The sequence below is a fragment of the Pan paniscus genome, chromosome 17 (assembly GCF_029289425.2).
Source record: "Pan paniscus chromosome 17, NHGRI_mPanPan1-v2.0_pri, whole genome shotgun sequence".
NCBI lineage: Eukaryota > Metazoa > Chordata > Mammalia > Primates > Hominidae > Pan > Pan paniscus.
The window spans coordinates 66,577,063-66,602,506 of NC_073266.2; the positions used below are offsets into that span (position 1 = coordinate 66,577,063).

Here is a 25,444-nt window from a genome sequence, read left to right on the forward strand (position 1 = left end):
CACAGATGAGCTGGCAGTGGATTCGAAGTGTGCTCAGTCTCGTCTGGGCTTTTGTGCTTTCTATGTTGAAGAGCAAATACTTTTTCTTTGAGAATGAAACTAGGCTCCTTATCTAGACTGTGAAGGGGCCCGTGAGGACACAGAGTGTGACTGGAAAGGAAGGTCCCAACTGGCCCTCAATGTGGCCCCAGTGGCTGTTTCCCTGCAAGAAGCTCCTTCCTCCAGCTCAGGCACCAACACACGGATCACACCGGCCCAGAAACAAAGAGCAAAACATGCTTTTCATCCCACGTGGAATACAGTATGAAAAAATTACTCTCCTTTTTCTATTAGTGTGGGTGAGGGAAGAAGACTGTTTTCAAATGAAGCTTTTCTTTTTCCCAGTGATTAATACAGAGTAGATTAATTTGTGCTAGACTCCAATTTAATTCCAGCAACAGTTCACAGGCCATATTCACAGAAAAGTTAATCTGGGCTTCATGAGAAGTAGCCATTTTCTTTTTCTTTTCTTTTTTTTTTTTTGCGAGACAGGGTCTCACTTTGTGGCTCAGGCTGGAGTGTACTGGCACGTTCTTAGCTCACTGCAGCCTTGAACTCCTGGGCTCAGGCAATCCTCCTACCTTAGCCTCCTGAGTAGCTAGGACTACAGGAATGTGCCATCATGCCTGGCTAATTTTTAAGTTTTTTGTAGAGATGGGATCTCACTATGTTGCCCAAGCTGGTCTCAGATTCCTGTGCTCAAGGGATTCTGCTAATTTGGCTCCCCAAAGTGCTGGGATTACAAATGTGAGCCACTGTATCTGGCCCATATTCTTTTTTAAGAAAAGATGCAGAGGTGTTAAATATTAATATCAAATTGTTCAGGCATGGTGTTTATGAAATTATGTGCCCTCTGACAGGCAACCAAACACACACGACTTCATTTCTTTATTAATTCCTGCCTCATCATCTTTTCTCATTGATGCTCCTTAATGTCAAAGGAATCTCTCTCTCACACACACACATAAGACCAAAACAAATATCTTGAACATGCAAAAAAATAGTCTACGCTTTTGAATAGTGTGCACTGTTGAATAGTGTGCACTGTTGAAGTGTGATGTGCCTAAGGCAACAGGATCTTGGGAAAGCTCTAGATTTTTGGCTTCGAAATAAAACTGCATGTTGAATAGCAGGTTTTTACATTTATTATTGTTGTGTATTTCCTCCCCTTTTTGCACTACTATCTACGCTGAGTTATCTATTGCCAACTGGCACCAATTCTCCAAATCAAAGTGTGTGAGGAAAACACACTCGTGCAATCCTCTTTAACAGAAGATACACCAAGTAACCTGTCTGTCTACTTCTGTTACCCAGAAATAAAAGAACTTGAAGGGCTGCTTGGCTGGAGGGGTCCGGGTGGGAGAGCATCCTGCCCTCAGTCGGAATCCATGGTGAACAGCTGGATGTCCTGTGGATTCCAGTACAGGCCGACTGCTGAGTTGTAGACAAGAGACCAGACATAGGGGATAAAAAACTCCTCGGGCTGCTCCTCTTCCACATATTTGAATTTCAATTCTGGAAATTTCTGCAATGAAAATAAGATGATTTTATAATCCCACAGTTCCATGCACAAGCAAAAGTGGTGAGAGTTTGCAGGTGGTGCTGTGGTGTGCGGGGAGCCCACCCACCCCTGCCAACTGGTCACAGGGCGTGAGAGCTCTGGGGCTTTAAAATATTTCAGCTATCAAATGGCTCCTGAGAAAATGTGAATTACCGATGGAGAGAGCAAGTAACACAATGGGTCCTGGTTGGCTAATGTCAGTTTGGCTGATAGTTCCCTGCTAGGGACCCCAGCAGTGGTTAAGGTATGATGAGAAATATCCTAGCTGAGACATGGACCCTGCCTGGGAGGCAGACAAGGCTCAGGCTGATATTCCCCAGAGTGCAATGCCAGGGACTGGCTTTTGAGAGGCACTGTCCTCAGGGTTCCGCCATTCCGGAGGTGAGGACCTTCCCCTTCACAATCCTGAGCCCTGACCTGAAGGGGTAGGCATGTGCCACCGGTGGAGGGGGGCTACTCTGGAGGAGCGGGGGTCTGGGGTGGCCAGCTTTCTTGGCCATAGCTTGGCCTCAGTCTCTTCCTCCCTGGAGGCAGGAGCAATGGCTTTGGCTTTGCGGAGAGGGAGCCCGAGGCTGCTCCTCATGGAGTCTGGGAAAAGGCCTAGGCCTGGCTCTACAAACACATCGCAGGTGCCCTGGTCTGCAAACTCCAGTCTTCTGTTATGTAAGGAGTCGTGCAGCTCAGTGGCCTAAGGCAGCACTTGCGTTTTAGCACATCACTGGGATTTGGGCTTTTGATTTTCTACTTTTATTCCTGCCCTATTTATTCCAGCCAGGGCAGAGGAAGTGATTCCACTTTCCGCAGCTTGAGGAGTGGCTAGAGTCTACCGAAGGCCCCTGGCCCTCTCCTTTGCCAAGGCGTCGCTGGCAGGAGTGGCTGCAGCTTGGTGACCCTTGTCCCAGGTTGGGTGGGGAGAGAGGGGACAGGGTCCTGGGAGGAGGAGGACAGTGGAAGGCTGAGGAAGAGGGGGCTGAAAGAGAGGAAACCACACACTTCCCCACATGCATCCACAGCCACACTTATTATACTATACTGGAAGACATGGCCCATAGGGCAGAGAGGTTTTTATCTGTTTTGTCAGCTGCTGCATCCCCAAGGATATTAGCCAGGCATTTAATAAACTGATGAGTGAATGAATCAATGAAGCAATCAACCAAGTATTGAGGGCCAACTATGTCCCAGACACACTGTAGATGCTTTGTGTGTATTATCTAATTTAGTCCTTCTTATGGGAGTCCATTCATTTGTTCATTCACTCATTCTTCATTCTACTGACTATCTGCTGGCAGGTGCCAGGCAGGCACTGTGTGGGCCAGGGCCTAGAGATACGGGGGTGCGGCAGCCAAACCCAGCTCCTGTTCTCATGGAAGGTAAATCTTCATGGAGGAGACAGAAACAGCAGCAGCAGCAACAAAAAAACCAATAATAACAGGGCAGCAAGGCAGGGAAGGACAAGGAGCCAGAAGGGAGGAGGTGGCAGCCAGATGAAGGGGAGGTGAGCTCCCCTGGAGGGCCCCGCACAGGAAAGGCCTGGGTGTGAGGCAGGAGGCACAGCATGCTGGAGGCTAAGGAGGGGGTGGGGGAAGAGCACACACCGGGGAGCAGAGGCCAGACTGGGGAGCTGCACATAAGGTCCCGGAAGCCTCTGAAGGGCCTGCAGGTTACGCCATGAGAATGGCACTGTGCAGTGGCTGCTCCCATCACAGCGGGGAGAAGTGGGGGGCACGGTGCAGCAGGCAGGGGCAGGAGCCTAGTCCAGGGAAGGGGGAAACAGGCCTGAACTAGGATGATGCTAGCTGGGTGGATTTAAAAGATATTTAGGAAAGGGGAGGAGCAGGTAGAGGAGCTGCATGCGCGCACACACACACACACCCACACCCACATCCCCACATACACACCACTCACATAGACACACACACAGACACACCGAGGCACGCACACACAGATAAAACACACAGACACGCACACATAGACACACACACCACAGACTCACACACATAACACAAACACAACACAAACATCCATACCCACAACATATAGACAGACACAGACAACACACCCAGACATGCGCACGCACACACACACACCAGACACACACAATACACACACACCCAGACACGCACATACAGACAATACAGACATGCACACACACACACACCACAGACAAAACACACAGACACAGACACATATACACACAATACATACAAAACAGATACCCACACACTCACATGCAGACACACCCAGACACACACACACAGACACACACACAGACATGCACATACAGACACACACACACCAGACACACAGACACAACACACACAGACACACACAGTAACAAGAATTTTAAAATAACATTTACAGTGATTAAGACTAAAAGCATCTGGACCAGGTATAGTAGCTCACGCCTGTAATCCCAGCACTTTGAGAGGCCAAGGCAGGAGGATCACTTGAACCCAGGAGTTAAAGACCAGCCTGAGCAACCTAGCAAGACCCTATCTTTACAAAAAATTTAAAAATTAGCCAGATGTGATGGCGCATGTCTGTAGCTACTCAAGAGGCTGAGATGGGAGGATTGCTTGAGCCCAGGAGTTCGAGGCTTCAGTGAGCTAGAATCATGCCAGTCCACTCTAGCCTGGGCCTAAGAGTGATATCCTGTCTCTAAAAATAATTAAACCAAAAAATTAAATTTGAAAAATAAATTTAAGAAAACCAACTAAAAACATCTAAGTGCTGGATCTTCAGAGTTCCAGAATGATCAGAGAGGAGCAGAGTGAAGCAGCAAAGACTTTGTGGCAAGAGTTACATCTTGAACAAGTGTGTAAGAATTCCTAAAACGGAGGGTGTTCTGGCCATTGATGTAACTTCAACACACAGCCCCCATCTGCTATGGCTTCAGTGATCAGCAGCTCCCCACTTTGTGGCTACCAGACTGTTTATATAAATAGACGCCAAGCTCTAGCACTACCTAGGCCTAGATCTCCCCACACCCTGCACCCCCACACTGCAGTCCCCTTTTCAAAAACTACTAGTTCTAGTTCAATGAAACCTGTGCCTTTTCAGACCATCAGTGTTTCCTTCCAACTCTTTGCCATCATCAGCGCAGGCTGGAAGTCTCAGTGTCTGCTGATGATGTTGCTCATGACTGCAATGGAGGGGACAACTTCTTTAGCTGGGCTCTTTGGCTCAGTCTGGCTGACAAAGTTTGATCAGCTCAGGATGTGGCACCACTTCCAGCACTTGCTGACACGAGCCAGAGTTCAATGAGGCCCCAGCTTTATTTTTCTTTCTTTATTCTTTCCCTCCTCTCAGCTGACACCTAAGGCCCCCAGCTTTCTACTCCCTCCTCGTCCACTCCTGAAGTCCCCTTGCACCCCACCTGCCCTGCACAGTGCTCTCTGGGTGTTCCCTAACTGCTGGTGGGGCGGTATCCTAGGGCCTGGAGAGTTTGGGAGCCTCCTCATACACTGTGTTGATTCCAGCCTGACATGGGGTTCTCAGGTATGTGGGTGCTTAGAGGGAAGTCTTTGTCATGGAATCAGGTGTCTAAGAGGTACCAACACGATGATGTTCTTTTCTGTGAAAAATCTGCATTTGTAGCAAGAGGGGGGCAACAAGTAGCTCCCACCGACCCGCGCTCCCCATACATCATGCCGTCTGAAGCTCCCACGGCATCCTCGTCAGTCACCAAATGTCCCGCTGAGGCCAGTGCCAACCCCATGAAGAGAAGGTAACTCGGAGCTCAGAGAGGCTAAGTGCTCGGTTGCAAGGTCATGCAGCCTGCTGGAGTGGAGTCAGGTTTAAAGCCTGGGTCTGACTGTGTGCAAAGTTAGTTTGAAAAGTGACATCAGAGTTCTGGCCACCCTAATGCTTCATCCTTAAATTTGATTCTCTTAGGCTCCACGAAACCCTTCTGGGTGTGAGGTACAGAGCTCAGCACGCTGCTGGTCCTTAAAAAAAGAACCACATGAGGGCAATAATCACGAGAGGACTGTGGTGCTATGTGAAGAAGAAATGAAACTCATCCATGATAATGGAGACGAAAATCCTAGTTCTTAGGACGGCCTCAAACTTTAGAAAACCTCACACGGACTCAGGGAGAAGAGAGGGGCTAGGTGGGGGTGCAGAGTCCCCCAGTGGCTTGTTTTCATTGGAATAATAACATCTTACATTTCTATGTGGTAATGTCGCTGTTAAAATGCACTTCTCATTGTTAGAAATAAAAATGACTCAAAGATGTGAAAGCTTTTCTCCATTCAGTGACTTACATGGGGGTTTTCCCATGAAGGCCTTAGGAGAGGCTGTGAGGCAGCTTATGCAAGGCTGCTTTCCGCATCTCTAAGGAGGGTGGAATGGGAAATAAAACCAATACACTGTAAACTGCTCTCAGAAGAATTCCTTCCAGCTGAATTACAGAAACTTAGGCAAGAGCTGCTACTAAGTTTATGGGCTAGCAGTAAGTTTTCCTGCCCTCATGGCTTTGGGGAAACTCTGATGACTATTCCGCTAGAAGGAGTAATGAGTCAAAGACTGCCCTTAAATCCTGCAAAAGAGGATCTGGGAAAAATACCTGGCACCCCCATGACTATCCTTCCCACCACCTGGTACAACCAGAAGTGAAAATGCCTCAAGTTGATGTTGAAACAATAACTCATCTCACCCTCCACAAAGGCACAGGACATCTCTCAGCAACAGAGATCTTTCCTCTAATCGGAAAGTACACTCTTTGGCTGGTAGTAACTATGGCTTTCAAATGTTGCAAACAAAATCTCAGGAACATCCAGTATATAGCATATGATAGTACACAAAAATGGTATAAAATAGTATAAACTTTATCTGTCAAGAGAAGACGTGTAGATTTTATTATGAAGTTATTCTTCAAGCTGATCATTATTTCCATAGAAGTTCTCCATAAAAATAATAAATTCTGAGATTATACCTAGCATTTATAGCTAATACAATTGATTACCTATTATATGGCAGGCATATTCAAAGAATTTACATATAGTTACTCATTTCATCTTTGAAACAACTACAAAAAGCAACTCCAAAGGCAGGCAGATAATTTGAGTTTCAGCCCCATCTTTTCCCATTCATTCACTCAGTAAATACTTACTGAGGGCCTAGTGTATAGTAAGCACAGGACTAAAAATACAGCCACTAGGACACATGGGGTCCCAGCCTTCAAGAGCTAAAAGGCCAGTCCTTATTAGCTGAGTGACCTTGGACTAGTCTCACATCCTTGCTCAGATCAGGCTCTTAAGGTTTACTATACTCTGAGGCTTGGAATGTAACCACCCTTCCTACTTCACAGAGTTGTACTGACAATCGGATGAGATAAGCCACGTGAAGGGCTTGGTATAGTACCCACCACAGAGTAAGTACTTAATGAATGTTGGCTATTATTACTGACATTAAAATGACATGCAAGTATAAGGGATGCTCTTATAATGTTCTGTAATCAAACCTAAAGACTAGACATACTATGATGTTTACTATGGCCTGGTCATAGCGAAGTCTAGTCTTTAGATGTGATTACAGAGCCCATTTCTCTTACAAGCCCATTTCTCTTATGCACCCAAATGGATACTTCTCACTTGGCAACTGACTCTTAATAATAGAAATAAGCCTCCCTGCATGAAAACCAGACACAAGTGCTGACAAATGGCTTAAAGGCACTGAGCTCATCTTCATCAACATTTTTAAAGAACAAAGCTGTTTCAGTAAGAGAAGGCAGGTGCTGAAGAACTGCCTTCTTTCTCTGTCTCAGAGTCAGGCTCAACTGGAGGGGAGAAGATTGGCCCTGGAGTGGGTTTATGGTTATGATAAGGTAGACAGAGAGGTAACTTCCTTTTTCTTTTTTTTTTAAGATGGAGTTTCACTCTTGTCGCCCAGGCTGGAGTGCAATGGCGCGATCTCGGCTCACTGCAACCTCCGCCTCCCGGGTTCAAGCAATTCTCCTGCCTCGGCCTCCCTAGTAGCTGGGATTACAGGCATGTGCCACCATGCCCGGCTAGTTTTTTTTGTATTTTTAGTAGAGATGGGGTTTCTCCATGTTGGTCAGGCTGGTCTTGAACTCCCGACCTCAGGTGATCTGCCTGCCTCGGCCTCCCAAAGTGCTAGGATTACAGGCATGAGCCACCGCGCCCAGTCCAGAGGGTAACTTCTACAGTGTATGTGACATTAGGCTTTTGCAATCTAATGGGGTAACTAAGAAGGGTTTACCATCTATGAAGGGGTAACTTCTGCAATGTATGCGACCTAGGTGTTTACCATCTTCCTGTAAGATCGTGCAGCACGTTCAACAACATCCAGCATGGCAGCTAACTCCCTGAGCCACACGGGGCTGCGGGGGCTGTGGTTGACCAGGAATGAAGCCTTCTGCTTGAAGTTCACAGACAGCCCAGTAGGAAGCTCAGTGGAAATGACTCTGACTAGAGCTGCCATGTACCAGGCACTTCCTGCTTCACTAATGACCACCCTATAAAAAACAAAAGTGGCCTCTCTCGGCTCACTGGCTTATTGCCTTCACAACACTCAGTGCAATTGGTGCTTCTCTTATTTGTTGACTTGTGCACCATTTGTTTCCCCAACTAGAACAAACATCGGCTCTAAGAAGGCAGGGACCTTATGAGCATCTGGCATGTCACTGACATCTTAAGGCACGTTTGCTGAATGAGGAATTAAATAAATGAACGAATGACGTAAAATCTGCACAAAAATCCTGTGACACAGGTATTATTCACTCTATTATAGAGATTTAAAAAACCAAGGCCCCAAAAGAATAAGTCACATGAAAAAGAGGCCACAGCAGTGAGTGGTAGAGCCAGAAGCTGAAAGAAGCTCAGGCCTTTCCTCTGGAGCCTCCCCAGGGTCAAAAGGGACCTAAGTGTGCCCTTAGAATGTCTGTGGCCAACGTGGACACTAGGTTTTCATGTCTTTCAAGTAATAATAATGAGCTTCAGATGTTTCTTCAATATCCTCCTAACCAACAACTCACTTAACCTTTTGTGGCCGTGTTTCCTCACTGTGAGTGATGGGGTTGATCACCAGGTGAGCCCAGGCTGGGGACAGGAGGCCTTGGCTCTGTCTTGGCTCAGCAGGTGGCAAGCTGGGCAGTTTGGGGCAAGTCATAGCATTTCTCGGGACTCAGTTTTCCAGCCTTGTGAAAAATGAAGGACCTTTGAGCTCCTTCCAATTCTGACTAGGTGTGGTTTTATGTTTAGACCAATAAGGTCTAAAGGTGTATTCCCTGCCATGCCTCTAGGCTCTGCAGGGTTCACTTGAAGAAAGGGTTGAATGGGTTGGGCCTGGGTTCAGCTGCAACCCTGAAGTTAAGCATTTGTTGATTTCTACTTAGACAGACTTTGCACTGGAGATGGTATCTGAATGTCCTGGAGGTTGACAATAGACATTTTTAAAGGCTAAGGCTCCCAACTGCTGAAAACAAAGACAAGCTTGAAGCTGCTGTTGAGCTGCTCTGTGGCCTGGGAGCTCCCAGCTAAGTGGGCTGAAGTTCCAGGCGCTGCCCCCGTCCGTGCTGGCTAGTGAAGGCCTGGTCCCCTCCACAGACTGGGTTCCCAAACTGCTGTCTCCCAAGTGTGCACTACTGGTCATGGGGGGACCGAAAGAGCGGGTAGAGAGAGCAGCGTGAACACACAGCCATTATTGGAAAACCTGAACATGCAGACAGCACTGTGCATTCCCCGAACCATAGCGCCAGCTCCTCTCCCACAGTGAGCAAGGGAGCAGAGAGATTGTTCCTTAGGGTTGTTTGCCTGTAACTTTTCACCAGCACCTAAAAGATTCAGAAAGGGGAATCGCACTCTGTTTGTTATTTATGCATGTTCTCCAGGACTGGCTACACAGAGTAAACACCTGGAAGCACACGGTAAGGAGCTTCCTTTTTCCTGAAGGGAGCTGTTTGTAAGGGCAGTGCTTGGGAACACTTTAAAAGGGTGAACACTAGGCATAAATCATAAAAGAATTTTGAGAATGTTATTCAGTCAACCTGGGTAGGCCCGAGCTGAATTTAATTTGACCCCCTCTCCGAATCTACCTGTCCATCTACCTCCCTATAGAGAAAGCCAGCATGGTTTGAGACTTAAATAGCAATTCTTAAAAATATGTGCTTCTCCCTCTAAGATGTCTTAGAAGTCTAAAGTACTAAGGAAAAGAAAGACAAAAGGTTTAATTTAGCACTAAGGACACTGGGGACACATTTTGTCAGGACTGAGTCCAAGAAATGTCAGTCTGAATGTCAAATCAACAACCTAGAAAAGGTCACTCTTTCCTTTATGTCCCTTTGTAGAGAACAATGATGCCATCCTGTGAGGCTAAGGGAAGTCCAACTTCTTCACTTGAGAGTGTCTTCATCTCTGCCATGGCCAACAAACCCTCTTGGTGGCCCAGGGCCCTGGCTGCTCAGGTATTGCCAGGCCCTCTTAGCTCTGACATCCGTCTGGCTCTTCTCTGCCCACATCTTCCCTCCCTTGGGCTTCTCAGAACCCCTTTGGGCTCTAGCTAGTGACTCTCAGGTCAACGTGCTTTGAGGACTTAGACTAAAGCTCTGGGAAGGCAGAGGAGGTGCCTGGGAAGGATCGGGGGCTTGGATCTCATAGTCATGGCAGGAATTCAGCTAGAACTGGCTGGCACAGGGCAGGGCACTGGTTATCTCAAGCTCAGGCTACTTTGGTGAGGAGCCCCTGGCTTTCACGCTTCTCTTTCCGAGATACTTGTCCTGTGACACAGCTCAACAAGGAGAGAAAACTCATCCCTCAAGCTTGTAGCTTGGTCTCAATCCAAAGCTACTTACAGCAATCCTGTTGTTTTGATTTTTGGAGCCAGAGGTAATGCTAGACTCTCAAGTTTGGCTGGAATGTTTTTATCAGCTCCAGTGAATCAACCTACCACAGTGGGACATCCGGATGCCCAGCTCAGAGACAAAGCAAGGGTCTGGTTTGGTGGTTGAGACTTGGGTGCAACAAGCAGACCAAAAGCCTGAAAGCCGTCTCTGCTGTCAGTCATGTGATCTGGTGAAAACCCACAGGAAGTTCAGGGAACAGATGGAGGGCACAACTGCAATAATTTTACTACCACGAAAGTTCAATGGAGTTTTCCCCCTTCCACCTAAAGATGATATAAGATAGCATCAGAAACTCTAGCAAGCACCTGGCACAGGTCCAGAGTCTAATACAATTTAAAATCCAATAGCTACATAGCAGATTGAAAAAAAAAAATTCAAGACCATATTAAGCCTCTGAATAGACAAGGGAATGGGAGATTGCTGGTCGCAAGGCAGACCAGTAACTATTGGCAGATGGCATAGGTCAGGAGTGATGGGTTAGTGACTACAGACAGCATGTGCAGGGCTTGTGGTGGGCAGTCCTGCTCAGATGAAAACTACACAGGTTTGGAGATCCTGTCATAAAATAGCAGAGGACACATTTACATTCTTTTTTTAATTCTGGGGGTGAAGGATAAATTTGGGGATTACGTAGCCTCACTATCATTCCTCCTCCATATCCTATTGCTGTGTAACTTTAGTTCATCAATGATGAGTCCTTAAACCAAATGTTGGTGGGCTTCAGCTAAACAGGAGGCATTTGCTTGGCTGTAGAGGAAAGAGAGGAATAACTTCTGCTCCTTGAACAGGGTGCGTCAGTTAGCGGGAGGAAACAAGAACAAGCGGGGAGCATGACCCAGGATGGGAGGTGGGTGGTGCTCCTGGAGGATGCTCTCCCAGGTAGTTCTGGCGAACACTGGGGCCAGGAGGTTTTACGTGGGCTTGGACAGCAAACTCTGGGGGAAATAATGAATCATCAGTTCAGCTAAATTGTTGATCAAGACTGAAGTGCAGGCTCTTCCAAGTGTAATGGAGGGAGTGACAAATCTATCAAATATTATAATTTAACAAAAAGAAGATAAGCACTGGTCTATGAATAACATCAGCAATGAATGTGGAAAAGTTTCATTTTATGTTAATTTTACAATTAATGAAGAACTTTATTTGTTTCTTTATTGAGACGGAGTCTTGCTGTGTCACCCAAGCTGGAGTGCAGTGGTGCGATCTCGGCTCACTGCAACCTCTGCCTCCCAGGTTTAAGTGATTCTCCTGCCTCAGCCTCCCAAGTAGCTGGGATTAGAGGGGCACGCCACTACGCCCAGCTAATTTGTTGTATTTTTAGTAGAGATAGGGTTTCACCATGTTGGCCAGGCTGGTCTTGAACTCCTGACCTCAGGTGATCTGCCCGCCTTGGCCTCCGAAAGTGCAGGAATTACAGGCGTGAGCCACTGTGCTGGGCCAGAACTAAATTTAAAATATAGAAAATTATAAAGGACCACTTAGTTACAAGTTAAGAAACACAAAGTTAAAATTAAGAAACCCATCATGAGAGTGGCTCAAAAGACAGTTGCAACACATTGCATATCTAGGAACACCATGGCTGGCGACACAAAGGGACTTGGGCAGGGGGTCTCTGGGCACTAAGTTACCACCCAAGAGGGACACTTACAAGGTTGGCAGACACGGATCCTGAGCTCGGGAAATGGTTTCACCACTGTGGAGTGTCCACAAGTGACACTAACAGTTTTCGTAAGTAAGGGTGAAAAGACTCTTCGGGAAAACATGGAGGATATAAAGTGGAGCCCCATGCTCGGGACAAGCTCTCCACAAACCATCGTATCATTGGCTAGAACTGGAAGCCCTCTTGAGTCTGAATCTTGAGCAAATATCCCTGGTAGGACCTCTGTCACAGACCCAGGCTAAGGGGATTCACAGAAAGGAGAGAAACTTAATCTTCGGTTTTCAATTTCTCTCTCTTTTCTGGGGGCTGGTGGGAAGGTACAGACTCTCCTGCTGCCTTGGTGTGTGGGCAGGGTTGTGACTTGTGGAGACAGGGCTGGGGTGGGTGTTGCTGGAACTGCATGTGGAGGGACCCTCTGGAGCAGACAGAGGCTGACAGCACCCTTCTGGGGCCGATCTGCAGTGAGGTGTGGCTAGAGGTAAGTTTGGAGAGGTGGGTGGAGGCACGGAGGCAGCCTTGAGGGAAGCCTGTTCACCTGGGAAGCCTAGAGTCGAGGGGACAGATGGAGGACAGAGACTCGTGATCTAAAAGCCATCAGCTGCGGGGCGCCAGGTGAAGTTGCCTACATGTCAACTCCTCAGGAAGGCTGACTGCATCACTGAGTCAAACTGCCTGATGCAAATCAATTCCTACTTAGGAGGCTGGGAGAAGGAGAATATTTTGATTCCAAGGTAGGAGATGGGGGCAAAAGTGGAGAATTCTGCTGTCTGTCTTCAAAGATGATGATACTAATGAGAGACAGAATCTGAATACAAGGTGCCAAGAGTCCTTCCTAACCCACAGCAGTGATGCTGTCTTTGAGGTTCTCAACAGATTGGGTGGGATCCTGCCCATTAGTAGCCCCAGGCCAAGCTGCAGAGCTTCCCAAAATGCCGAGGGCCAAATGGGCAGAATGCTAAACGAAAGCACAGCAGCATGCTGTGGGTGAGTAACCTGAATTCCCCTTCTTGGACAAAGGTCTCCCCACCTTCGTGAGAATGGGAAGGCAAAGACTACGATGAGCTGAAGCCTGGAAAGGCTGGGTGAAGAAATGTTTCCCTCCAGCGTTCCAGGAAATATCCTGGGAGGGCTCACACCAAAAGATGAACAAGCAACCAGTGGCTGACTCTAATGGAACAACGGCTCCCCACTGCTGGCCAGTGAGGATGGAGGTGGTGACGCTGCCACGGCAGCTGAGGCGACTCAGCCCAGCAGCCATGTGAGCCTGGCTAGGGGAAGTGAGTAATGAGGGGGCTGGGGGAGGTGCAGGCTGAAGGAAACTTTGGGGTTTCTCAAGTCGTTCCTGTCTCTTCAGCTGTCACCCTCTGCTCCCACTTTCCTGAAATGGAGGCAGGACTCTTCAGACAACTCAGAGACTCAAGAGCCACCAAATGGGCTCAGGCCCTGCTTTCTGCTAGCATTGCCACAGAGCCCCTAAAAGCCACTGAAGACAGGCCATTTTCATTGACACTGTCAGAGTAGAAAAGAAAGAGAATACTTGAAACTCTGTTTTCCAAAACCAAAGTAGAGAAAGCTAATAAGCAAGGGACAGGTGATGTGATCAGAAATCAAACAGGATTTGGCTCTCAGGCTACATGCCACTGAGGAGAGGAGAATCTTCACAGAGGGCTAATGAGTGTAAAAATATTCGTATTTGTAAGCTGAAACAAAGATTGAATCTCCATTAATAAAAGCCTATTCTTTTTCATTCATGATTCCTGCTTTATTTATTTTATTATTATTTTTAAAGACAGAGTCTCACTCTGCTGGCCAGGCTGGAGTGCATTGGTGCAATCTCGGCTCACTGTAGCCTCAACCTCCCAGGCTCAAGCGATCCTCCCACTTTAGACTCCCTAGTAGCAGGGACTACAGGCGCATGCCACCACAACTGGGTAATTTTTTTTTTTTTTTTTTTTTTGTATTTTTAGTAGAGACGGGGTTTCACCATGTTAGCCAGGATGGTCTCGATCTCCTGACCTCATGATCCGCCCACCTTGGCCTCCCAAAGTGCTGCGATTACAGGCGTGAGCCACCCCGCCCGGCCACACCTGGGTAATTTTTGTATTTTTTGTAAAGACACGTTTTTGCCACATTGTCCAGGCTGGTCTTGAATTCTGGGGCTCAAGAGATCTGTTGCCCATCTCAGCCTCCCAAAGTGCTGGGACTACAGGTATGAGCCATGGCCTGGCCCAATTCCTGCTTTTACCCTTTCCTGTACAAAAAGGCATAGGTCGTAAGTTTCATATCTCAGTGTGTTAGCAATGTAAAACCTGGCTCACCATATCCAAAATAGGGTCTTGATCTGGCCTTGGGCAGGCTAGAAATTTAACTGCACTGGTATAAATCCATGTGAACTGAACTTTTTTTTTTTGTAATTTTCTTATGAAGGGAGCAGTTTCACAGTTTACAACTTTATGAACTAGCAATAACACCATGGGCAGGATAGAGGGAAAGTACATTCAGAGGTGGCAAAGCCGTGATGCTGACCAATCAGACAAAGAGACCGCAGAGAGGAAGGACTTCACCTCTGCAGACTGCTGCTCCTTGAGCCCAGGTCTCTCGTGGACACTGCTCAGGGGCTGGCTCAGGCAGGGCCACAGACGAGCATGCACAGTGTTTCCCAGGCAGGCCTGTGGCACGATGGGGTCAGAAAGTGCCAGGGCAAGGAAGCTGGGAGTCATGCTCATTCCCACTTGCCCCACATGTTAACTGGGACGGGGGGTTTGGTAGTGGCCCAGGAGTCGCCCTGCCCCATTGTTCCTAGTCTGACAGCTGAAGCTGCACCAGGCACACCACCATGACATCTGCTGTCTTCCTCTCCTCAGCCTAGACAGGCTGGAAGGCAGAAGAGCAGCAGGCAGCTGGCATTTCATGCTCCCCATGGCAACTGTCGCACTGATCAATTACTTTAAATTTCAATAAATACCATGAAAAAGAAGTGTAAACTTTTAAGACTACCATGTACCTCTCCCATTTAGGCTATGAATGGTATCATGGAGGGAAAATTCAAGACGTCTGGATTTTAGAGGTGGCTCTGACACTAATAAACTTGGACAAACCATGTCCCTCTTTGACACTTAGTTACTTCATCTGTAAACCATTACGGCTGACGAGGTCTGCTCTGACTGGTGGAGACTGGAACTGAAGACTGACTGTGATGTTGAGGTGGTGCGGGCAGGGCTGAGAGGCCCAGTGAGGGCCAGGCACAACTGCTGGCTAGACTCTGTTAGCACCTTGCTCTGACTTCTCCAAGCAGTCCCAGAGAAGGGCCTCAAAGGAGTCCATCTTCTGCCTTGGAACAAGGTTCAAAGCCAAAGGACAACTGGAAAATACAAGACCTTTCCCTTCTCTATCATGATTTTTTTCAAATCAATGCCCCAGAAGGCAAGTAAAACATCTGTAGATGAAGCATTTGGAGATCTCTAGTCATTTTCAAAACAAGGAATTAAGAGCAAGCACTCATATTTTATAACACAGGCTCCAATTTTGCTAAATTTACATTTTTTTCTTTTTCTTCTTCTTTTTTTTTTTTTTTCCTCAGAGGCAGGGTCTTGCTCTGTTGCTCAGGCTAGAGTGTAGTGATGTGATCATAGTTCATTGCAGCCTCAAACTTCTGGGCTCAAGTGATCCTCCCGCCTCAGCTTCCTGAGTAGCTAGGACCACAGGTCTGCACCACCATGCCTGGCAAATTTTTAAATTTTTTATAGAGATGGGGTCTCACTATGTTGCCCAGGCTGGTTTTGTGGTCAAGTGATCCTCCTGACTTGACCTCCACAAAGTGCTTGGGTTACAGGTGTGAGCCACATTGCCTGACACAAATTTACATATTTCAATAAAGAAAGACACACTGCTTATCTCTTAAGGGACCAATGATAGATAATTCAATTTGTTATACACTGTAAGCATGAAAATTAAACAACATTGAGAGTTACCTTGGAAACACCCATAAAACATTTTAAAGGATCTTTCAAAAGGAAATTCCAAATTTAAATAATCAACATACTATAATAAGACACTTATATTTGGGGTTATTTAGAGCAAGAGGATGTAGAACATACCTTTTTTTTTTTAAATCAAAATTTGTTATACATAAGAAAAAGTGAAAACTCTAAATTTCCCCTAGAGAGAACTAATGTATGCTCAGCACAAAAGGGGTGACAACATCTGAGTTTTGGAACTTGTACAATGAAAAAGCAGATTTAAGGAAGATAGAATGATGTGCTTATTTAAAAAGAAACTTACACTGTAAATACATCTTCTATGGTTTCTACCTCTAAGTGCATACGAAACACTTTCTGATGAAGAAAGATGTTTCAAGATAAAACTTCTGATTAAATCCTTCTTGCAAGGATTAGTGTCCTTATAGAAAAGACCACAGCCAGCCAGCTAGTCCCGTCCACCATGTAAGGACACAGCTAGAGGGTGCTGTCTACGAACCACAAAGTGGGCCCTCAGCAGACACCAAATCTGCTGGTGCTTTGATCTTAGACTTCTCAGCCTCCAGGACAGTGAAAAGTAAGTTCTGTTGTTTATAAGCCTCCCATTCCACAGTATTTGGTTATAGCAGCCCCAGCGAACTAAGACAAAAGGTGACCTGCTCACCCATGCATCCTTCTTTCCTTTTTATTAATATTTACATTATAACTATAATCACTAGTGCTTTAACAAATACAATGGTGATACAAAATAATGGTCATCTTTGCCACCTGGTTGATGGGTCTGCATCACTGAGCTGTGACTGTACCAGGACCCTAACACAATGGTTGATCCTTAGCTGTTTTCCTGGCTGTTCCGGAGGTCAGGCCTGTAGCAAGGGGCTCAGCTGGCAGTTAGGGGCCCAGGTGGCTGCTACACAGTGTGGTGGTATGAGGGAGGGGGCTGTGCTGGGAGTCCTGCAAGCTGAAGGCTTACTCAGTACCACCGGAGACCCAACATCTTATTATGGAAAATTACCCATGCACACCAAAGTGGGGAAAATAATACAGTGAACACTGTGTGCCCATCAACCAGCTACAAGCCATTAACTCATGGGCACTCATTTAAGCTACCCCAACTTCCCTCCTCTGAATTAGTTTGATGCTAATTCTGGACATCATATATTTTCACTCTTAAATATTAACCTAATTAAACAGGTAAGAACATTTTACCCTGCTTTAAGAAAACCCAATATGAGAATAAAATAAATTATAGGGTGACGCTTTGTACCATAAAAGCATTTAATAAAAATATGAAATATGGTCCCTGCCCTTAAGGATCTTAACATTTACTTGGAGAGCTAAGATAAATGCAAATGAAAAAAAATCACTAAAAAGCAATCCTCTAACATAACCTAATGTTAGAAAGTACAATGCAATAATTGCCAGTTCTGATTTGTATGGACTCTGGAGTCTCCATAAACTGGGTGCCCAGGACCTCTGAGCTTCATTTGCTTCCTCTCCTTTAAGCAAACCATCAGCCTCTGCCAGGTGAGCTCCCTGGGGTCCCCTGCACACTTCAGGCAAATGCCCGCCTCCATGCCTTTTCTGACAGGTCTCTTTATAGCTAGGATGTCCTTCCCACCACACTTCCATTTCCTACAGTGCTGGTGCGGATGCTTCCCTCCCTCCAGAGTCTTAAGTGGTCCTCTCCAGTGCCCAGTATCTGCCTGCTTACAGCATTACCTGTATGTTTCCTACAAAGTGCCTGGCTGGACATGGGTTTGGATAGTTTCCATTCACTACTGGACATAAATGATTTGAAGGTAGGCTCTCTGTGTGCCATGCAGCCCCAGGTCAGGCATTGCTGAATGAGGAACAGTACCCTCTGCCACAGGGTGGCTTAGAGAAGGGAGGGGGGAAAGAGGGGGAGAGGGGGAGAGGGGGAGAGGAGGAGAGGGGAAGGGAGGGGGGAGGGGGGGAGAGACGGAGGGGGAGAGAGGGAGGTGGGGGAGAGAGGGAGAGGGAGGAGGAGGGAGAGAGAGAGAGAGAGGGGGAGAGAGGGAGAGGGAGAAGGAGGGAGAGAGAGAGAGAGAGACCGTGAAAAGTACAGTCAGGGGATGCTGGCAAGATAGTTCACCTGGGGTGGTCCTGATGGAGAGGAGAGAAGTGTAAGGCACTGCCTAGTCAGGGAAATTGTTCAGAAGCCTGGCTGAGAAAAAGATTTGAACCATCCCTTTCTGAGCAGTTCCTGGGTAGTGAGGGGGGCATGAACAAAAAAGTCCATAATAAAAACCTGATCATGTTACTCTGTGCTTAAAAAAATCTCAATGGCTTCTCAATGGAAACCACTGCCACAGAAGATACCAAAAAGTAGAGGCAGCGCCTCCGAACCATGGTGTTCATAATCTAGACATGGAGATAAAACATGTACAAAAATAACTATCAGACAAGATAGGAGGTGATAATATCATCTGAAGTGTGCAAATAAGTGTAATCTGTGGGGATCCAGGGAAGGGAGAAATTAAACTGGAAGCATCAAGAAAGGCTTCAAGGAGGAGAAGGCACCTAGGTGGTCTGTAAACAAAGGGTAGGATTTGGGCATGTGGAGGTGGGGGGAAGGGCATCCCAGGCAGAGGAATAACAGAAGCACAGACAGGGAGACAGAAAAGCACAAGGGTGCCCACGGACCAGCCGGTGTGTTTGAGAATAAGAGGGGGAATGTGAAAATAGCTTGGAAGGCAGGTTTATGGAGATCTGCTGAGACTGAGCCTAGACTTTTCTGCATACAAAGTGGGGCCACTCCATGCACCTGAGCAAAGCTGTGCCCAGGACCTCAGCGTGCTCTTGGGAGACTACTTGGGAAACAATGTGGTCCCTCTGGATGGGAGGGAAGCAGCCCTTGGAGGGGAGCAGCCCTTGGAGGGGAGCAGCTGGGGGACTAGTGCAGGGTCTAGGCGATGGGGGCTGAGGGCCAGGACCCAAAGATGACAGTGGGAACAGAGGAGAGCTGGCAGTGCCACCAGGGTGAGTGGGCAGAGAGACTTGGCAGCTCTTCACAGCTGCCTCTCCCCAGAAAGGGAAGGAAATGAGGGCTGGGAAGGAAGAGATCCAGAAATGAATCCAAGAGCTTCCTCTGTAAATAGTCAAACTTCATATGTTTAGAGTCCAATGACCTGTGTTGCTTTTGTTTTTCCCTAGAAACAAAAGGGCACACAAATAAAATTCTGTTTCCATCCTCCATCTGGCTCCATCCTAATAAGTCTTTATTTTTCTGATATGGTCTCTCTTTGAGCCAGTTTGCCTCTGGGAAAGGGTCTCTGTGCAGCTGACCTCATGGTGCCTGGATGTTCAGTTTAGCAGTAGCTGCGGAGACAAGCCTCCAGGCCTGGTAGCCTCATAGCCCAGATTAAGCAAGCTGTCTGGAAGGCTTGTCAGAATTATAATTCTCCTGCCTTTATCTTCAAAGGTTAGAAAATGGGGAGAGAGAGACTGGGAGAAAGTCCCAATACACATTTCTGAAGGAAGGAGGTTTTACTTATTCTATACATTTTAATCTGATTGTCAGCCCTGTAAATCTTACAAAACTAAAACAATGGCTTAGGAACAAGGGCAGACTCACTGTCACCAACGATTAACTTTCTGATCACAGTCTAGGAAGCACACTCTTATCTAGCCCAGCTCAGGACCTGCTGACTATGACCTAGTCAGTCCCCAGGCCTTGACTGTGGGATCTCCGAGGCCTGCAAATGCAGCCACTGATGGACTCTTCTGGTCCTCCTGCCATAAATGTGAAGCCAGCAAGCTTCCTCCCACAGGTTTCAGGGAAAACCACGAGCCCTTAAGATTCCCAAGACAAGAGTTAAAGTGGACTAGACTCCAGGTGCTTTGCACCAACGGCACAGTGCCCAGCCCTGACTGCCATGCACAGAACACACACGGGTGGCCATGCTGTTTGCCATTTGTTCTCCTCCACCTGACTCCTGAATTATTTGGAAAGGAAACAGGAGTCTTTGGAACACACTAGGGCTAACGGTTCCAGCTTAGAAAAACTGACTTCAGTGAGGGGTCACCCTCTTTACAAAGTTTAGAAAAAGTCGCTCCCCTTCAGAAGTGTGCATTCAAATTTCACCCCAGGGATTCTTCCTCATCCTGTTTCCTTTTCACCTTTGAAAATGAGGGTGGAAATGGATATCGTGATGGGAAGGAGATTATAATCCATCTGGAAAGCCAATGAGGCAATACGCCTTAATCTGTGGGCAGAAGGCAACCAACTCCCTGTGCAGGAGCTTTCTGTGTCTGGAATATTTTGCCATGATCGGTTTTTAGCCACCTCTCACTTCCAGTGTAGCAAAATCTACAGGAAATGGAACCCTACTAATTGGAACTTTCACTAAAGCACACCTATTTTTAGGACAAAGGAACAAATAAGAGAAAAAGCACATATTCAGCAAGTTAAAAAACAACTGCTACAGAACCCTCCACTGAGATTATTACATTCTCTGCCCAATTTCCCACACCTGACACAGGTCTGTCCAGGGAGAAACCACATGAGAAGGATGAGTGAAACCGCAAGATTAGGAATTAATCAAAAGAGAAAAGCCAGATTTCTTTTTTTCTTTTTTTTAAATCCATGCCTAAAGAATTTCCCTCTTACTAAAAACCTTGGGAAATAAGTTATATTTTGTAAATAGATATATGAACAGAACTAAAGAAATATATACATGAAAAACACTGTTACAGGACTAAGAAACTAAATGTGGTTTAGGACAGTCACTGTTGGGGGGACCATGTTCTCTAAAGGGACAGCCACAACCATACAACAAGGTGATAATTCAAAATATGAAGTGCTCTAATAGCTGGGCTGCTAAGTGGTTGGAAAGGCTTTGCTGAGAAGGTAGTAATTTCTTTCTTTCTCTCTTTTTTTTTTTTTTTTTTAGACAGAGTTTAGCTCTTGTCGCCCAGGATGGAGTGCAGTGGTGCCATCTTGGCTCACTGCAGCCTCCGCTTCCTGGGTTGAAGCGATTCTCCCATCTCAGCCTCCCAAGTAGCTGGGATTACAGGCACCTGCCACTACGCCTGGTTAACTTTTTTGTATTTTTTGTAGAGACACGGTTCTGCCATGTTGACCAGGCTGGTCTTGAACGCCTGGCCTCAAGTGATCCACCTGACTTGGCCTTCCAAAGTGCTGGAATTACAGGTGTGAGCCACGGTGCCTGGCTGAAGGTAATAATTTCTAAACCCTAAGAGAAAGGGGTGAGTTTGGGTAGGGAAGAAGCACTTTAGACATTGGGAAAAAATCTGAATACAGTCATGTATGCAAAAACAATGAAAATAACTTTATCTTTAGAAGGGAGACAGTAGAACCAGTCACTCCCAAAAGGACTAGCCTTCTTATTTTTAATTTATTATATACTGAGAGTTTACAATTTATAAACCTATATAGAATCCTACATGAAACTGAAAGTCTAATCATGTACATTATACAAAATCTAATCAGAACAACTGCCATGCCTGGAAAAGTAGCATTTTTAGGCAGATTCGAGTTTGGAAATACAAATTTTCTGATTTCAAAATGGGATGCTTCATAAACCTATTCATTGGTCAACAAAATTAACTTCTCAGATTTCAATTATTTTAAGCTAATCTTTTTATTCTATCCTCCTCAGAAGTCATTTGTCACTTATAATGAAAATGGCTTTGAAGTAAACGTGCAAAAATTCACATCAAACATAATTCTGAAAATAGATCCACTTCTGTGAAGCTCTCCACACCAGGGTCTATGACTTCATACTCCCTAAAGAAACTGTTAACAGTAAGAAATTTCCCATTCACTTTCTGAGGGCCGCTCTATGATCTATTTGATTAAATTCTACTTGAAAACTAAAAATAACACAAAACTAGCTAGACTGATGCAAGGGAAGGTTTAGCCTTTGCACTTATATGTGGAGAGGCTAGCAGGCATTTGAAATCTCCAGCAAGAGTGTATTAAGCTCTATTAATAAATCACTGGGATAGCATGTTCAAAATACGTATATATTTTTCCTTTTCACACTTCTAAATCTGCAACTAAAATAAATTTAGGTTTAATTTTTACCATGTTCAAAATTGTAGTTTCTCTCTTTACTTTCAAATACTGTTTTGGAATTCAACCTCTTTGTTGTTCATAATGTATCTAGTATGAATTTATAGTCACTTCATGACTAAACATTGTCTCTTAAAAACACAGATGTTCTATCCCCAAGGGTTGCTAAGCTATTAACAAATTGTTTTCTCAAAGTTTTTGCTTACTTACATGATTTAAATTAGCTACACTCATTTCTGAAAGCATTGAACTGTTTAAGTTATGCTTAAAAGTTACTTGTTTAGCCACTTCATTAGTAGATCAGAGAGAGTAACTAAAAAATACAAATTGGCTGTAAGTGCTCACAGACAAATCACAAGCTTGGCTTGGGCTTCTTTGCACTGCACGTCACTAAAATACCCACAGAAGGCTTGGGTCTTGATTTTAGAGAAATCAGGGATATAATCTATTTTCCCATTCCTATTTGCTTTAAAACCAGTAACTCTGCTAACTCCAAGTCCATACATTCATTACAACAACTTCCTCTAACTCATATTGCCTAGGCCATGTTTTCCTTTTTCTAGTCAAACAGTTAATTTTTTTCTTTTTGAGACGGAATTTCGCTCTTGTTGCCCAGGCTGAAGTGCAATGGTGCGATCTTGGCTCACCACAACCTCCGCCTCCTGTGTTCAAGCAATTCTCCTGCCTCACCCTCCCGAGTAGCTGGGATTACAGGGATGCACCACCACGCCTGGCTAATTTTGTATTTTTAGTAGAGACAGGGTTTCTCCATGTTGGTCAAGCTGGTCTCAAACTCCTGACCTCAGTTGATCTGCCCACCTTGGCCTCCCAAAATGCTGGGATTACAGGCATGAGCCACTGCGCCCGGCCTCAATTTTTTTTTTTTTTAACTACATGCTTGTAGTAAAATCAAATATATTATTCACTGAAAAAAAATTAAAAACAGGGCTTATAAAATTATCACTAAAATTAGTTCCACAATCCAAACATATAACAACTATGAAATACTTTGATGTATCTCTTTCTAGTCCTTTTAGTGAGGGGCATAGATCACATCTTAGGAGAGCGAAAACGGGTGAAATCATTTGATTTTTATATGCAAATGGAAAGAGGGAGAATAATTTTACATAGGTGATTTTTACCTTCATTGGAATCCCTTTAACATTTCTATCACTTACCATAGTTTGTTCACTTTTTAAGTAAAGGAGCCTTCATGGACCGCCCCTCCCCACTTTATAAAAACAACTTTTATTTTGTGAAATATAATATGCATACCGAAAAGTTCCCACGTGTAAAAGTGTAACAACTAAATAGGTTGGTGCAAAAGTAATTGCGTTTTTTGCCATATAGCAAAAACCACGATTACTTTTGCACCAACCTATAGCAGAAGGTGAACACTTATGGAATTACTGCTCCAGCCTGATCAGGGAACTCTCTCCCATCTCCCTGGCCATCACCACCCTGACTTTTGTGGTAGGCGCTCCCTGCTCTTTCTTATACTTACTTTTACCACCTATACCTGCATTCCATAGCACTCTCGGCGAGTTCTATCTGTGAATTTTATGTTAATGGAATTACACAGTGTATAACCTTCTGTATTTGGATTCTTTCACTTACCATTATGCATGTGAGATTGAAACATGTTGGGGTTGGCTGTGATTCATTCACGGTCATTGCTGTATTCTGTTGCCTGAATATACCACAACTTATTAATTAATTCTACCACTGATGGGCACTGGGTTGTTTCCAGGGTTGGACTGTTATGAACAATTGTGCTATGAACATTCTTACACATCTCCTCGTGTGCAAGGGCAGGCATTTAGGTTAGATGCTTGCCTAGGAGTGGGAGAGAGTATGCATATACATCTGTTCGACTTTAGCAGATAAGCCAAACTGGTTTCCAAAGTATCTGTACAATTTGGATTCTTTTTTTTTTTTAAGGTTTTCATGACCACATCATACCTTCTTTACTGCTTTTCTTATCCCTGATCTTGCCCTATATCAAACCTTCCCTGGATATTGTTACAGCTTACAAGGTGGCTATCATACTTGCATCTTGGCCAACATAGCCTCCTGTACTTTGGCCACTCATACCTCTTCATCCCATCACAATGAAGATACATGCAGTGTGTGTCTATTGTATACAGGGTCCCAGGCTGATTATTGGGGATATAAAAAGGCAGATAGCAGGTCCTTGACATCAGGTGTTACAACCGAGTTTGGAAAAAGGAAATAAAGTTAAGATCTTACCAGAAGCAGCATATACTAAACAGCTAATAAATGGTGTAGATAATGAGCACTATGGAAGTTCAGTAGAGGAAGGAGTGGGGTGATGTGAGTGTTATGGAGGTTCAGTAGGGGAAGGAGTGGGGTGATGTGAGCACTATGGAGGTTCAGTAGAGGAAGGAGTGGGGTGATGTGTTATGGAGGTTCAGTAGGGGAAGGAGTGGGGTGATGTGTTATGGAGGTTCAGTAGGGGAAGGAGTGGGGTGATGTGAGTGTTACGGAGGTTCAGTAGAGGAAGGAGTGGGGTGATGTGTTATGGAGGTTCAGTAGAGGAAGGAGTGGGGTGATGTGTTATGGAGGTTCAGTAGAGGAAGGAGTGGGGTGATGTGTTATGGAGGTTCAGTAGGGGAAGGAGTGGGGTGATGTGAGTGTTATGGAGGTTCAGTAGGGGAAGGAGTGGGGTGATGTGTTATGGAGGTTCAGTAGAGGAAGGAGTGGGGTGATGTGTTATGGAGGTTCAGTAGAGGAAGGAGTGGGGTGATGCGTTATGGAGGTTCAGTAGGGGAAGGAGTGGGGTGATGTGAGTGTTATGGAGGTTCAGTAGGGGAAGGAGTGGGGTGATGTGAGTGTTATGGAGGTTCGGTAGGGGAAGGAGTGGGGTGATGTGAGTGTTGTTATGGAGGTTCAGTAGGGGAAGGGGTAGGGTGATGTGAGTGTTATGGAGGTTCAGTAGGGGAAGGAGTAGGGTGATGTGAGTGTTATGGAGGTTCAGTAGGGGAAGGAGTGGGGTGATGTGTTATGGAGGTTCAGTAGGGAAGGAGTGGGGTGATGTGAGCACTATGGAGGTTCAGTTGGGGAAGGAGTGGGGTGATGTGGGCACTATGGAGGTTCAGTAGAGGAAGGAGTGGGGTGATGTGTTATGGAGGTTCAGTAGGGGAAGGAGTGGGGTGATGTGTTATGGAGGTTCAGTAGAGGAAGGAGTGGGGTGATGTGTTATGGAGGTTCAGTAGGGAAGGAGTGGGGTGATGTGAGCACTATGGAGGTTCAGTTGGGGAAG

At 45.8% G+C, this 25,444-nt stretch overlaps 1 protein-coding gene across 26 annotated transcripts in view; it reads right to left on the minus strand.

Moving 5' to 3' along the window:
• Nucleotides 1-1,161: 1,161 nt before the first annotated feature.
• The window catches only part of DYM (dymeclin), a 411,306-nt gene continuing 387,023 nt past the window's right edge, over nucleotides 1,162-25,444 (minus strand). For all 26 annotated transcript variants that reach the window (XM_034943670.3, XM_055102685.2, XM_034943660.3 and 23 more), the window contains one exon: nucleotides 1,162-1,564. In XM_034943670.3, the coding sequence (XP_034799561.1) occupies nucleotides 1,415-1,564 (150 nt within the window). In that variant the 3' untranslated portion in view covers nucleotides 1,162-1,414. The remainder of the gene's footprint in view (nucleotides 1,565-25,444) is intronic.